The 13,351-nt window shown below is 40.4% G+C and overlaps 1 protein-coding gene across 1 annotated transcript in view; it reads right to left on the bottom strand.

Moving 5' to 3' along the window:
* Positions 1–13,351, bottom strand: part of CHIC1 (cysteine rich hydrophobic domain 1) — a 78,643-nt gene that overhangs the window by 7,417 nt on the left and 57,875 nt on the right. Inside the window, exon 6 of the mRNA XM_033945613.1 lies at positions 12,335–12,420. Within this exon, the coding sequence (XP_033801504.1) occupies positions 12,335–12,420 (86 nt within the window). The remainder of the gene's footprint in view (positions 1–12,334; positions 12,421–13,351) is intronic.

Genomic DNA, 13,351 nt, shown 5'->3' with positions numbered 1-13,351 from the left:
GCTAAAACAAACAAGGATCTTAAATGCCAGGATTCTAAGATCTTTATAGTACCTGACTTTGCAAAAGCTACAGCCTACAAAAGAAAACAGCTTTTGGATTTAAGACCTAAACTGAGAACAATGGGAGCAAGATATGGATTGATATACCCTGCTATTATGAGGGTAACTTATGAGAATAAAACTTATAATTTTGAAAAAGCAGGCAAATTACAGGAATTTCTAGATCAATATAATTTGCCTATGGTTTCATGAAAGTATTTAGAAAATGTAATAAATAATATACTTAGATTATTTTTGGTTTATATTTTTGAGTGAAAATTGAAAGATATTTTATAAAGAAGGAAAAAGTGGAAAAAAAAATAGAAAAGGAGAAAAATATTTTCTAGAAAATTGTTGCAGCTAGATTTAAGGGGGATCAACATTTCAAACAAGATTTAAAGAATAGAAATGAAAAATTTTAAAGAGACAAGAAGAAAAGAAGATTTTGACAAGGTAAGAAGAGGGATGGATCATATAGGAAGTGAAGAAAATATGAGGAACAATTATAAGATTTGGATGGTTTCTTAATGTGAATTTATAATTTGCATTTGAGCGTGACTGAGATAATAATATGAGGACACATAAATGCTACATTGGAGAAATGTGGGAACTTAGAATACAATAAGATAAAAATACAAAAGACTATTGATGTAAAGAGAAGAAGATGTGAAGATGGACTGATGGAAATGACTTGAGCATTATTTAGATTTACAATTTGCATCTGAAATTGACTGAGATATAAGGATGATGTTGCAAAAATACTTTATTGGAGAAAGATGAAATAGCAATCTGCAAGAAGATGGAATAAGAGACTGAAACAGCAGGATGAAGATGTACAAGTGTTACAGTTGTGCAGAATGGAGAATAGACTGTAATAGATTGAAGATACAATGAAAATTAATGAGAGTTTTAAAAAAATATGAGGTCTGCTTGGTTGAAATGTTTGATCCTTCTTTTGAGGTAAGGTTAAAAAAAAAAATGAATATTATAGGATGGAGTGATGTATGTTCCATTGAAGTTGGGAGAAACTTAGGTTAGACAAAAAATAAATAAATAAATAAATAAAATAATAATATTAATCTTGGGGGGGTATATATTGTAAGAAATGGTTTCCGAAATATTGGGTATATCCTTTTATAAATATATTAGAGGTATAGGATGGAAGAATGTTTGGAAATTTGAATGAGGGGGGAAGTATATAATAAAGAATTATAGTAAATATGGGTATTTAGGGTATTGAAGAATGGATTGACTGCAGGAGAATTTAGTGTTGGTTGTTTGAAAGATTAGAGAAAGAAAAATGAGTATGTTATTGCCTGTGGGGAGTTTATTTTTTGCTCAGTAATATGTGCGTTTCGAAGTTTGCATTTGTGTTAGGGGAGGGGAGGGTGGGGGATGGGAATAGGGGGGAGGGGGAAAGAGGGGAGGGGGGAGACTCATATATTGGTTTAAGGAAAAAGAAAAAATGTATATTTTATGTTTGAGTGGATTATATATGTATTTTATTTGTAAAATGGGTTTTAAAATTTTTTCTTTGAATGTAAATGGCCTTAATCACCCTATAAAAAAGAAAAAGGTATTGGAATATATTAAACAACAAAATATAGATATATGTTTCTTGCAAGAGACACATTTGTCTGGAACAGAGTCTATGAAGCTGACAGATAAGTGGATAAAACAATGTTTATTTGCACCAGCGGTAAAAAAGAAGGCAGGAGTTGCAATATTGATTAATAAAAAATGTCCAGCAACATTTAATATGGGTAAGGCAGATCCTCAAGGAAGGTGGTTACTTGTTGACATGAGCATGGGCAGTAATACAATGGCGTTACTAAATATATATGCACCTAATTCGAATCAAAGTGAATTCTTTAAATCTCTACAACAATTAGTTTTACCACTGGCTACTACTAATTTAGTGGTGGCTGGGGATTTCAATGCTGTTATAGATCCAATAATGGATAAAAAGCCTAGTAGAATAATGAAATCAATGGGATTAGATAATTTGGTACAAGTATGTAATTTAAAAGATATATAGCGTATTCTTCATTTTAATGATCGGGAATTTACATTTTGTTCACATGTTCATCAATCGTTCTCAAGAATTGATTATATTTTTGTTTCAGATCAGATGGTACAGCAAGTTATAAAAGCTGACATAGAACCAATAGTAATATCTGATCATGGTGGTATATGGATAGAAGTTAATTTAGTAGATCCAGATAATTCCAAACCTGTATGGAGGTTTGATAATACATTGCTTGCTGATTCTAAATTTTGCACAGAATTTCAAAATAAAATAAATGAATATTTTAGACTTAATGATTTAGAGGAAATTTCGATTGGAATTTTATGGGATGCTTTCAAAGCAACTATGAGAGGACAAATTATATCATATTCTGCATATAAAAAGAAACTGTTAAGAAAACAATATGTGAATTTGGAAAAAGAAATTAAGAATTTGGAATTAAAATTGGTTAATAAATGGGAACAGGAGACATTTCAAATATTGTTAAAAAAAAATGTGAATATAATGAAATTTCCTCTGGGTTAGTAAGGAAAGATATTTTTGCTCAGCAGGTGGTGTATTATGGTAACATAGTAACATAGTAGATGACGGCAGATAAAGACCCGAATGGTCCATCCAGTCTGCCCAACCTGATTCAATTTAAATTTTTATTTTTTTTTCTTCTTAGCTATTTCTGGGTGAGAATCCAAAGCTTTACCCGGTACTGTGCTTGGGTTCCAACTGCCGAAATCTCTGTTAAGACTTACTCCAGCCCATCTACACCCTCCCAGCCATTGAAGCCCTCCCCTGCCCATCCTCCTCCAAACGGCCATGCACAGACACAGACCGTACAAGTCTGCCCAGTAACTGGCCTAGTTCAATCTTTAATATTATTTTCTGATTCTAAATCTTCTGTGTTCATCCTACGCTTCTTTGAACTCAGTCACAGTTTTACTCTCCACCACCTCTCTCGGGAGCGCATTCCAGGCATCCACCACCCTCTCCGTAAAGTAGAATTTCCTAACATTGCCCCTGAATCTACCACCCCTCAACCTCAAATTATGTCCTCTGGTTTTACCATTTTCCTTTCTCTGGAAAAGATTTTGTTCTACGTTAATACCCTTTAAGTATTTGAACGTCTGAATCATATCTCCCCTGTCTCTCCTTTCCTCTAGGGTATACATATTCAGGGCTTCCAGTCTCTCCTCATACGTCTTCTGGCACAAGCCTCCTATCATTTTCGTCGCCCTCCTCTGGACCGCCTCAAGTCTTCTTACGTCTTTCGCCAGACACGGTCTCCAAAACTGAACACAATACTCCAAGTGGGGCCTCACCAATGACCTGTACAGGGGCATCAACACCTTCTTCCTTCTACTGACTACCTGGGTAGTCAGTAGAAGGAAGTCTACTCTTACAGTCTCTTTATACAGCCCAGAATCCTTCTGGCAGCAGCCACTACCTTGTCACACTGTTTTTTCGCCTTTAGATCTTCGGACACTATCACCCCAAGGTCCCTCTCCCCGTCCGTGCATATCAGCTTCTCTCCTCCCAGCATATACGGTTCCTTCCTATTATTAATCCCCAAATGCATTACTCTGCATTTCTTTGCATTGAATTTTAGCTGCCAGGCATTAGACCATTCCTCTAACTTTTGTAGATCCTTTTTCATATTTTCCACTCCCTCTTCGGTGTCTACTCTGTTACAAATCTTGGTATCATCTGCAAAAAGGCACACTTTTCCTTCTAACCCTTCAGCAATGTCACTTATATACATATTGAACAGGATTGGCCCCAGCACTGAACCCTGAGGGACTCCACTAGTCACCTTTCCTTCCTTCGAGCGACTTCCATTAACCACCACCCTCTGGCATCTGTCCGACAGCCAGTTTCTGACCCAGTTCACCACTTTGGGTCCTAACTTCAGCCCTTCAAGTTTGTTCAACAGCCTCCTATGAGGAACTGTATCAAAGGCTTTGCTGAAATCCAAGTAAATTACATCTAGCATATGTCCTCGATCCAGCCCTCTGGTCACCCAATCAAAAAATTCAATCAGGTTCGTTTGGCACGATTTACCTTTTGTAAAGCCATGTTGCCTCGGATCCTGTAACCCATTAGATTCAAGGAAATACACTATCCTTTCTTTCAGCAACACTTCCATTATTTTTCCAACAACTGAAGTGAGGCTCACCGGCCTGTAGTTTCCTGCTTCATCCCTGTGACCACTTTTATGAATAGGGACCACATCCGCTCTCCTCCAATCCCCAGGAATCACTCCCGTCTCCAGAGATTTGTTGAACAAGTCTTTAATAGGACTCGCCAGAACCTCTCTGAGTTCCCTTAGTATCCTGGGATGGATCCCGTCTGGTCCCATCGCTTTGTCCACCTTCAGTTTTTCAAGTTGCTCATAAACACCCTCCTCCGTGAACGGCGCAGAATCTACTCCATTTTCTCATGTAACTTTGCCAGACAATCTCGGTCCTTCTCCAGGATTTTCTTCTGTGAACACAGAACAGAAGTATTTGTTTAGCACATTTGCTTTCTCCTCATCACTCTCCACATATTTGTTCCCAGCATCTTTTAGCCTAACAATTTAATTTTTTATCTTCCTCCTTTCACTAATATATCTGAAAAAATTTTTATCTCCCTTTTTTACATTTTTAGCCATTTGTTCTTCCGCCTGTGCCTTTGCCAAACATATCTCTTGGCTTCTTTCAGTTTCACCCTGTAGTCCTTTCTGCTCTCCTCTTCTTGGGTTTTTTTTATATTTCATGAACGCCAACTCTTTCGCCTTTATTTTCTCAGCCACTAGGTTGGAGAACCATATCGGCTTCCTTTTTCTCTTGTTTTTATTGATTTTCTTCACATAAAGGTCCGTAGACATTTTTATCGCTCCTTTCAGCTTAGACCACTGTCTTTCCACTTCTCTTATGTCCTCCCATCCTAACAGCTCTTTCTTCAGGTACTTTCCCATTGCATTAAGGTCCATACGTTTGAAATCTAGGACTTTAAGTATCGTGCGGCCGCTCTCCACTTTAGCCGTTATATCAAACCAAACCGTTTGATGATCGCTACTATCCAGGTGAGCACCCACTCGAACATTAGAGATACTCTCTCCATTTGTGAGGACCAGATCCAATATCGCTTTTTCCCTTGTGGGTTCCGTCACCATTTGTCTGAGCAGAGCCTCTTGAAAGGCATCCACAATCTCCCTACTTCTTTCCGATTCCGCAGACGGAACATTCCAGTCCGCATCCGGCAGGTTGAAATCTCCCAACAGCAGAACCTCCTCTTTCCTTCCAAACTTTTGGATATCCACAATCAGATCCTTATCAATTTGCTGCGATTGAGTCGGAGGTCTGTAGACTACACCCACGTAGATAGAAGTTCCATCTTCTCTTTTCAGAGCAATCCATATCGCTTCTTCCTCTCCCCAGGTCCCTTGCATTTCGGTCGCTTGGATATTGATCTTTACATAGAGAGCTACTCCTCCACCTTTATGACCATCTCTGTCCTTCCTAAAAAGATTATATCCCGGTATGTTTGCATCCCATCCATGTGATTCACTGAACCATGTCTCTGTGATAGCAACAATATCTAGATCTGCCTCTAATATCAGGGCTTGCAGATCATGAACTTTGTTGCTTAGACTGCGAGCATTTGTGGTCATCGCTTTCCAGCTATTTTTCAGCGATAATCTCCTTTTTCGTATGGATTTTTGTGTCGTTTCACTTTCCGCTGCAATACTAAGAAATGAGTTGCTGATATTGCTTTTGTTGCAGCCTTTACTACTATCACATCTTTTCTTTTGCCGGGGGTGGTCTCTACATACACCACCCCCACCTTCTAGTTTAAATGCCTAGAAAAATATTGTCTAAATTTCTCTGCAAGGTTTCTTTTTCCTGCTGTAGTAATATGTAGCCCATCAGTGCAATATATAGCTTCTTGTCCTTCCATGTATTTCCCCATCCTCCTATGTACCTGAAGCCTTCTTGATGACACCAGGCTCTGAGCCATCTATTAAAGTCCTCTGTGTTTTTCATTCTTTGCTCTCCTTTTCCATATGCAGGCAGTATTTCAGAAAAAGCTAAAGTGCAAATAAGGCTGGAAGATTATTGGCAAATTATTTAAAAGCAAAGAAAAGGAAGGAGAAAATAAGCATAATTAAAGATGAGTTAGGAAATTCTCATTCTCAAATTGGAAATATATTAAAACAATTTTTAAAATATTATAAGTCATTGTATTCTTCGGAGTCTTATTTAAATAAAGAGAAAGATGGGATGGATTTTTTGAGTTTAGTTGAAGGTCCTAAGGTTCCTGATCATATAAAAAGAAGTTTAGATAAACCTATATCATTAAAAGAGTTACAAATGGCATTGAAATCCCTTAGAGTTGGGACCGCTCCAGGTGGAGATGGATTTACAGTAGAGTTTTATAAAGAATTTCAAATTTCCCTATTACCGTATTTATTAAAATTATATCAGGATCAACTGAATAAAGGTTGTATATCAGGCACTATGGCAGAATCTTTAACTATTGTTTTGCCAAAGTCAAATAAAGATCCAACATTGGTTTCAAACTACTGGCCTATATCTTTAATAAATGTAGATGGTAAATTATTAGCTAAGATTTTAGCATTAAGATTGGCTAAAGCTCTTCCGCATATAATAGGAATGAATCAAACTGGATTTGTTGCTCAGAGACACTCTTCTAATAATACTAGACTGGCATTTCAGATATATTATTTAACAAAACAAATTAATGATCCGGCTTTTTCGGTTTCACTAGATGCTGAGAAGGCTTTTGATCGTGTAGAATGGAATTTCATGTATCAAGCTATGGAATGGTTTGGTATTGGATCCGGATTTATACAAATGTTACAAGCATTGTACAGCTCCCCAACTGCTCGCTTATATATAAATAATAATTTTTCGGATGCTTTTAAGTTGCAGAGGGGAGTTAGACAAGGTTGTCCATTATCTCCTTTGCTCTTTGATATAGTTCTTGAACCCTTATTATTAGCTATTCGACAGGCAAAGGACATACAGGGTATTCCATGTGCTGGAGTGGAATATAAAGTATCTGCTTATGCAGATGACATCTTGCTTCATTTGAGGAATCCGGAAACAACAATCCCATGTCTACTGAAGGTCAAAGATACATTTGGAAAATTCTCAGGATACAAAATAAATTAGACTAAATCAGAGATTTTACCTTTAAATGTGCATTGTACAAAAGGTATACTTGATTCTTTCCCTTTTATATGGAAAGAGGATGGAATAAAGTACTTAGGTATTTGGCTGAATAAAACACTTGAAGAGACAATGAGAATAAATGAAAAATTTTTATTACAAAAAGTTACAGAGTTGTGTGAGCAATGGAATCCTTTACATTTGTCCTGGTGGGGAAGAGTACAAACTGTTAAAATGATGATTTTGCCTGTGGTTTGCTATCAATTGGGAATGATACCAGTGTTTTTTCAGGGGTCTTTCTATAAAAAATTAAATAGTATTCTGGTTAAATTTATTTGGCTGGGTAAAATTGCAAGAGTGGCTTTAGTGTCTTTGCAAAGACCAATTGAGGAGGGTGGGGTAAATTTTCCCAATTTTTATAGGTATCATCAGGCCTATATCATGCGCCAAGGTATGTATTGGGTCCTCCCAGAGCTTTTGGAACAATTACCAGAGTGGTTAAGGGTGGAGAGATCACTTATCTTTCCACTTAGGCTTGATCTTTTGCTTGGTATAAAAGTGCCTAAAATACGTAAGGACAATAGAGTATTAATGGAGACTTGGAAAACATTAAGGTTTGTAGACAAATTAACTACTGATTCTATTTTAAAATCGAAACAACAGACTATTTGGGTAAACTCCAAGATACAAATAGGCGGGTTTAAGGTTGTCTGGAAAGATTGGATTAAAGCAGGTATAAGATCATTAACGGAAGTAATTGATAATGGTAAGATGCTTGAGTTTTCACAATTGCAACATAAATATGGTCTGAATAAAAAACAAAGTTATAAGTGGTTGCAATTGAAGCAGGCTATTCAGGTGGGGTTCCCTGAATGGAAATCTTTAAATGATCATTACAGCTTAGAATTCTTATGTTTCCAGGCAGATTTTCTGGGTCACCAGGTCGCAAAGCGATATAAAATTATATCTAATTATTTGAATAAGAAGCCTAAAAATGGATTAAGAGATATTTGGAGCATTGAGATTAAGCATCTCAATGGCCACGTATTTGGTCTTGGAGAATTAAAGGTACGATGTCAGCATCTATTAGACAAACATGGTTCTTTTTGTTGCATAGAGCATTCTGGACCCCTACTAGATTACAAAAATTAGATTGCTCTAAGTCTAATAAATGCTGGCATTGTAAAATTGAAGTTGGAACTCTAGACCATCTTTTATTTTATTGTCCATGTATTCAGGCATTTTGGATATGGGATCAAGTTAATATGTTGATGGAGAGTCATGTGGCTTTATCCTATGACACAGTGATTTTTGGAATGTGTATGAGGGCCAAATGCCAAATATCTGCAGCAAACAATAAATTATTGTTGATTCTTACGGGAGTGGGAATTCAACAGATAACAACTAATTGGAAAGACTGTTCTAGATTGAATTGTAATTTTTGGTGGAACTCAGTTTGTCATATGTATAAGATGGAAAGATTTCTTGCGATACAGAGGGGGTATTTTAAAAGATTTCAAGAGGTGTGGAGGCCATTAATTGAATATTATAACGAGTAAAGTTTATTCTTTTTCCTTAGGGGATAATATATAGAAATGGGATGGGATGGGAGGGATAGGGAGGGAAAAATATTGGAAAGATGTTGTTATGAAAAATAAGGAGATATATGTAATAGGATGGGATATTTATTGTTGTGCATTACTGGGTATAATAAAATGTTTAAAGTGTTTGAGGAAGAAGGATGGGGGGAGGGACAGATTTCATGTCAGATTAATTGTATTATCAAAAAGGGATGTATAATTATATATAAATTTGGAAGGAATATTTTATTGATATGGAAAAGGGTGGGAGGTGGGGGGGAATAAAAACATGTATAATAATATTGTTTAAGAATGCCAAGTGTGTTATGTAAATTAATTGTAATAATACTGTACACTTGTTGAAAGAAATAAAAAGGAATAAAGATTTAAAAAAAAAACAAAAAAACAAATAACAAAGAAACCTGAAACTTAAAGAAACAATCCAAGGCTCCCTTTTATAAAGACGGTTAGGCTTTTTTTTTATCGCCGGCCGCAGCAGTGCTCATAGAAATTCCATGAGCATTGGAGCTTTCACCACTGCAGCTGGTGATAAAAAAAAGCCTAACGCAGCTTCATAAAAGGGGGGGGGGGGGAAACAGGGGGGTTAGTTTGTACCTAAGGCATTGGAGAGTTACTTGACCTCCCTATGGGTACAAGGGATATCAGCGGGATTGAACTCTGGCTTCCCTACTCCACCTGTTCAGACAAACAGAACTGGCCGTTGTGAATCAAGCGCTCAGCCGGGGATGCCCCCATCATAAGCGCCCAAATACAGGCAGTCAAGCGTGGCCACCCCCACCATATTATGAAAAATAAAGGCAGTCAGCCAGAGCTTCCTCACCCCTTTGCTCCATTATCATCCCCAAAACAAAGTTAGACAAGTTCCTGCTGAACTGGAACGTACACAGGTAGGGCTGGTCTCAGTTAGGGCGCTGGTCTTTGACCTGGGGGCCGCCGCGTGAGCGAACTGCTGGGCCCAAGCAGCGGCAATTCTTATGTTGTTATGCTCAGCTGGAGCCGCCGCCACTGCCCTATTAGAGAGAGATGCCAAGTTAGTTCCTGGCTTGGAGATTTGGGGACAGTTTGGGATTTCTGACCACCTCATCCTGGTGAGTACTTCCAGTGTGGTGCCCGATTCTGCCCATGGAAATCAGCACTACAAGTCCCATCCTACTTTGGGGTTTAAGTTCGAAAGCAGGACTATAAAATCTCCAGCTTGGAACCCAACTTGGCCTCTCTGGCATCATCCCAGATATAGTGGGAGTTGAGGGGTAAAGCCAAATGATTAGGGCAAAGGGCTGCGATCCAGGGAAGTCAGGTTCAAATCCTGATGTTGCTTCTTGTGATCTTGGGCAAGTCACTTACTGTAACTCTCCATTACCTCGGGCACAAACAGACTGGAAGCCCCTTGGGGGCAGGGAGATACTTAGTGGTGTATGTGAATGCAACTTGAACTACTGTAAATCCAAATATCTCTCTATAAATAAAGGTCCAAGATTCAGGAGCTCAACAAGGGCCACCTTCACCATGCTATTAGAAGCGGAGGAGGCTGAGAAAGGGGAACGTGGGGTTCAGATCTCTTTGTGACCTTGGGAAGTCCCTTAACCCTCCTCCATCGCCTCAACCCAACTCACTTCGATAGCCCCCCTGGGGACTAGGAAACATCCACTGTACCAGAACTAAAAACATGCAAATGCTGGGGTCGCCGTGACCGTAATTCCCCTAATACAGGCGACCATCACAATATCCTAAGCCCAGGTGAATAGCCCCCAGCATCCCAAATCCAGGCACCGAGCTGCAGCCGCCCCTCACCCCGCTCTACCATCCGAAAGCTCAGGCTTGACCCCCCCCCCTCCCTATATATAGGGGCTTTCCTGGCAGAGACCTTGTAACGGGCCACAGGAGCTATCAGGGGAGCTGGATAAAACCAGGACAGGATCCGTGGGATCCTGTTATTTACCCGGATTTCAAAACTGTTCAATGAGAATCCTGGCGATCCTGGTTTTTTTTTAAACCTTGCTCTGGCATCAGGGGCGAGGGCTAGAGAGGGGGCTCTGGGGTTTGCTCTGCTGCCCCCCCCCCTCCAGCTCCGCATCCAGTGAGTAGCTTGTCCGGAGGTGGGGGAGGGGCGGGTTATTCTCTCTCTCTGGTCCCTGTAGCTCCCCGACCTTCCCCCCCCCCCGGCACTCACCCCCGTAGAGCCAGTTCTCGTCGTCCTCCTCCGCCATGGCCACGCCGCAGAGCAGAGGCCCGAGCCCCCGGGCCCGCTTCCCCACCCCCCTCCGCTTCCAGCACCGAGCCGCCACCGGCGGGTCCTAGCGCCCCCTCCCCGCTGCCAGCGGGTCCTAGCGCCCCCCCCCCACGCCTCGCCGTTCCCAGGGAGGGCCGGCCTCGGCCGTACAGCGCCGCGTACTCCTGCTGTCAGAGCCGAAAAAGGGGCTTAGGCTTCAGCGTTGCTCCCATAGAGCACCCCTGCCCCCTTCCCCAGTGCCAGATGCGCAGGGGCCCATGGCCGGTCCTAAGCTGAAGAAGGCCCAAGCTGGCTTAGGGTTAGAAGGAAAAGCTTGCCTTTTTTCTGGGTGGCACAAAGATGGCCACCAGAATGATGCACTTGGGGTACAGAAATCTGAAAGGAGATGCATGAGAGAGACTGATAGCAAACAAAGCCGAGGACCAGTTCGGCAGCAGAAGCCTGACGGTGGATGTTACTGGTGTATTGAGTCTTGCTGAGTTGGTCAAAAGAATTGAAGTGGTTCAGAGATGGGATGGGGGTCGTTTGGGCCACAAGACTTGATGACCTGAAAAGGTCCTGCCTCCTTTTCTGAAATCACTGGAGGAAACTCCACTCCCAGTCCCACCACTGCTCTCTCTCTCCCACCACCATCTCCTCAACCCATCGGTCTTCAAAAATGCCCTAGTTAGATCTCCACTCCTCTTACCATTTCTATAGCACTGAAAGGCAGATGCAGCACTATAAATTTAACATTCAAGAGGAAGTTCCTTCTCAGAAGAGCCACCAATCTAATTTGGACAGACAAGACATCTCAAGGTTGGGGAGTTTCTGGAAGGTATCAGACAGTGAGTGGGGGTTAAGAGTTGAAACCCAGCTTCAAAAAAGGGGGCCTTTAGCTTGGATTTGAAGACTGGTAGAGACGGAGCATGACATAGTGACTCTGGCAGCCTATTGTAGGCATAGGGACAGAGTCTGGAGTTGGTGGTACAGAGAAGAGGGACTAATCTGATGAACAGAGTTCAAGGTTCAAGTTTTACTAAAATTTCTTATACCACTCAGTCAAACTTCTGAGCAGAGTAAAATTAAAATTTTTACAAAAAAAAATAAAAATAAAAAAGATAGGATTGCAAGTTAAAACTTTACAAAATAGACCATAGGGGGAGTGAGTGAAGCAAATTAAACACAAAATTAAGGACAGATAGGAACAGGAGGGGAAAGGGGGAAACCTAAAATAATCCAGAGGCGTAGTAGGTAGTGATTCGGGGCGTAGGTCTACTGAGCTCACCTCTTCCCGATTCTCTTTGAGTGTGCCGATCCAAATGTTCTTCCACACCTCATCATACTGTTCACCATCTTTATCCAATTTCCCTTCTGTAAAAGGTTGGAAAAGCAAGAAATTCCTAAATCACTCTTTAGCATGAAAAAGAATTTCGATCATTGTTGCTCGCAGACATTTTAGAAAAACCTGACTAGCTGGCCCATTCAAATAGACGATTATGTTTAATGTTTATAATCTTTTGGTAACGCGCTCTATAAATATAACGTTATGTTGTTCACCACACTCTGTCCACCAGGCCAAAATCTCTCATGTCTGCCAGTGTTTACTTGTCTTCCATGCTATGCACACCTTGCCATTTTTGCCAAGTCACGTCTCACTTTGTCAGCCATGCTTGTAACACTACAATTCCATCATTCATCATGTTATGTCTCCCCCATACCATGCTTTGTTAACTTTGTTTGCCATCTCTATCAGGCAACGGTTGCCTTGCTATTTTCTACCATATGATGTCTGAGAGTGTTGTGCAGGGTAACAGCCTCGACATCCTGTGGTTGTGGGTTCAAGCTCATGTTGTCCCCTATAACCCTGAGCGGGCCACCTGGTCCATTTTCCCAGGTACATTAGATAGATTGTGAGCCCACCGGGACAGATAGGGAAAAATGTTTGAGTACCTGAAAAAATTCATGTAAACCAGGGATCTCAAAGTCCCTCCTTGAGGGCCGCAATCCAGTCGGGTTTTCAGGATTTCCCCAATGAATATGCATTGAAAGCAGTGCATGCACATAGATCTCATGCATATTCATTGGGGAAATCCTGAAAAACCGATTGGATTCCGGCCCTCAAGGAGGGACTTTGAGACCCCTGATGTAAACCGTTCTGAGCTCCCCTGGAAGAACGGCATAGAAAATTAAATTCATAATAATAACTTTATTTTTATATACTGCTATACCAGAACCAGTTCAAAGCAGTTTACAGAGGGAGAGACTGTATACAGACAGCGATATTACGGAAGACTTTTGAAAT

The sequence above is a fragment of the Geotrypetes seraphini genome, chromosome 5, assembly GCF_902459505.1.
Source record: "Geotrypetes seraphini chromosome 5, aGeoSer1.1, whole genome shotgun sequence".
Classification (NCBI taxonomy): domain Eukaryota; kingdom Metazoa; phylum Chordata; class Amphibia; order Gymnophiona; family Dermophiidae; genus Geotrypetes; species Geotrypetes seraphini.
Note: the sequence above shows the minus strand (reverse complement) of the source record. Positions and strands in the feature narration are given on the sequence as shown.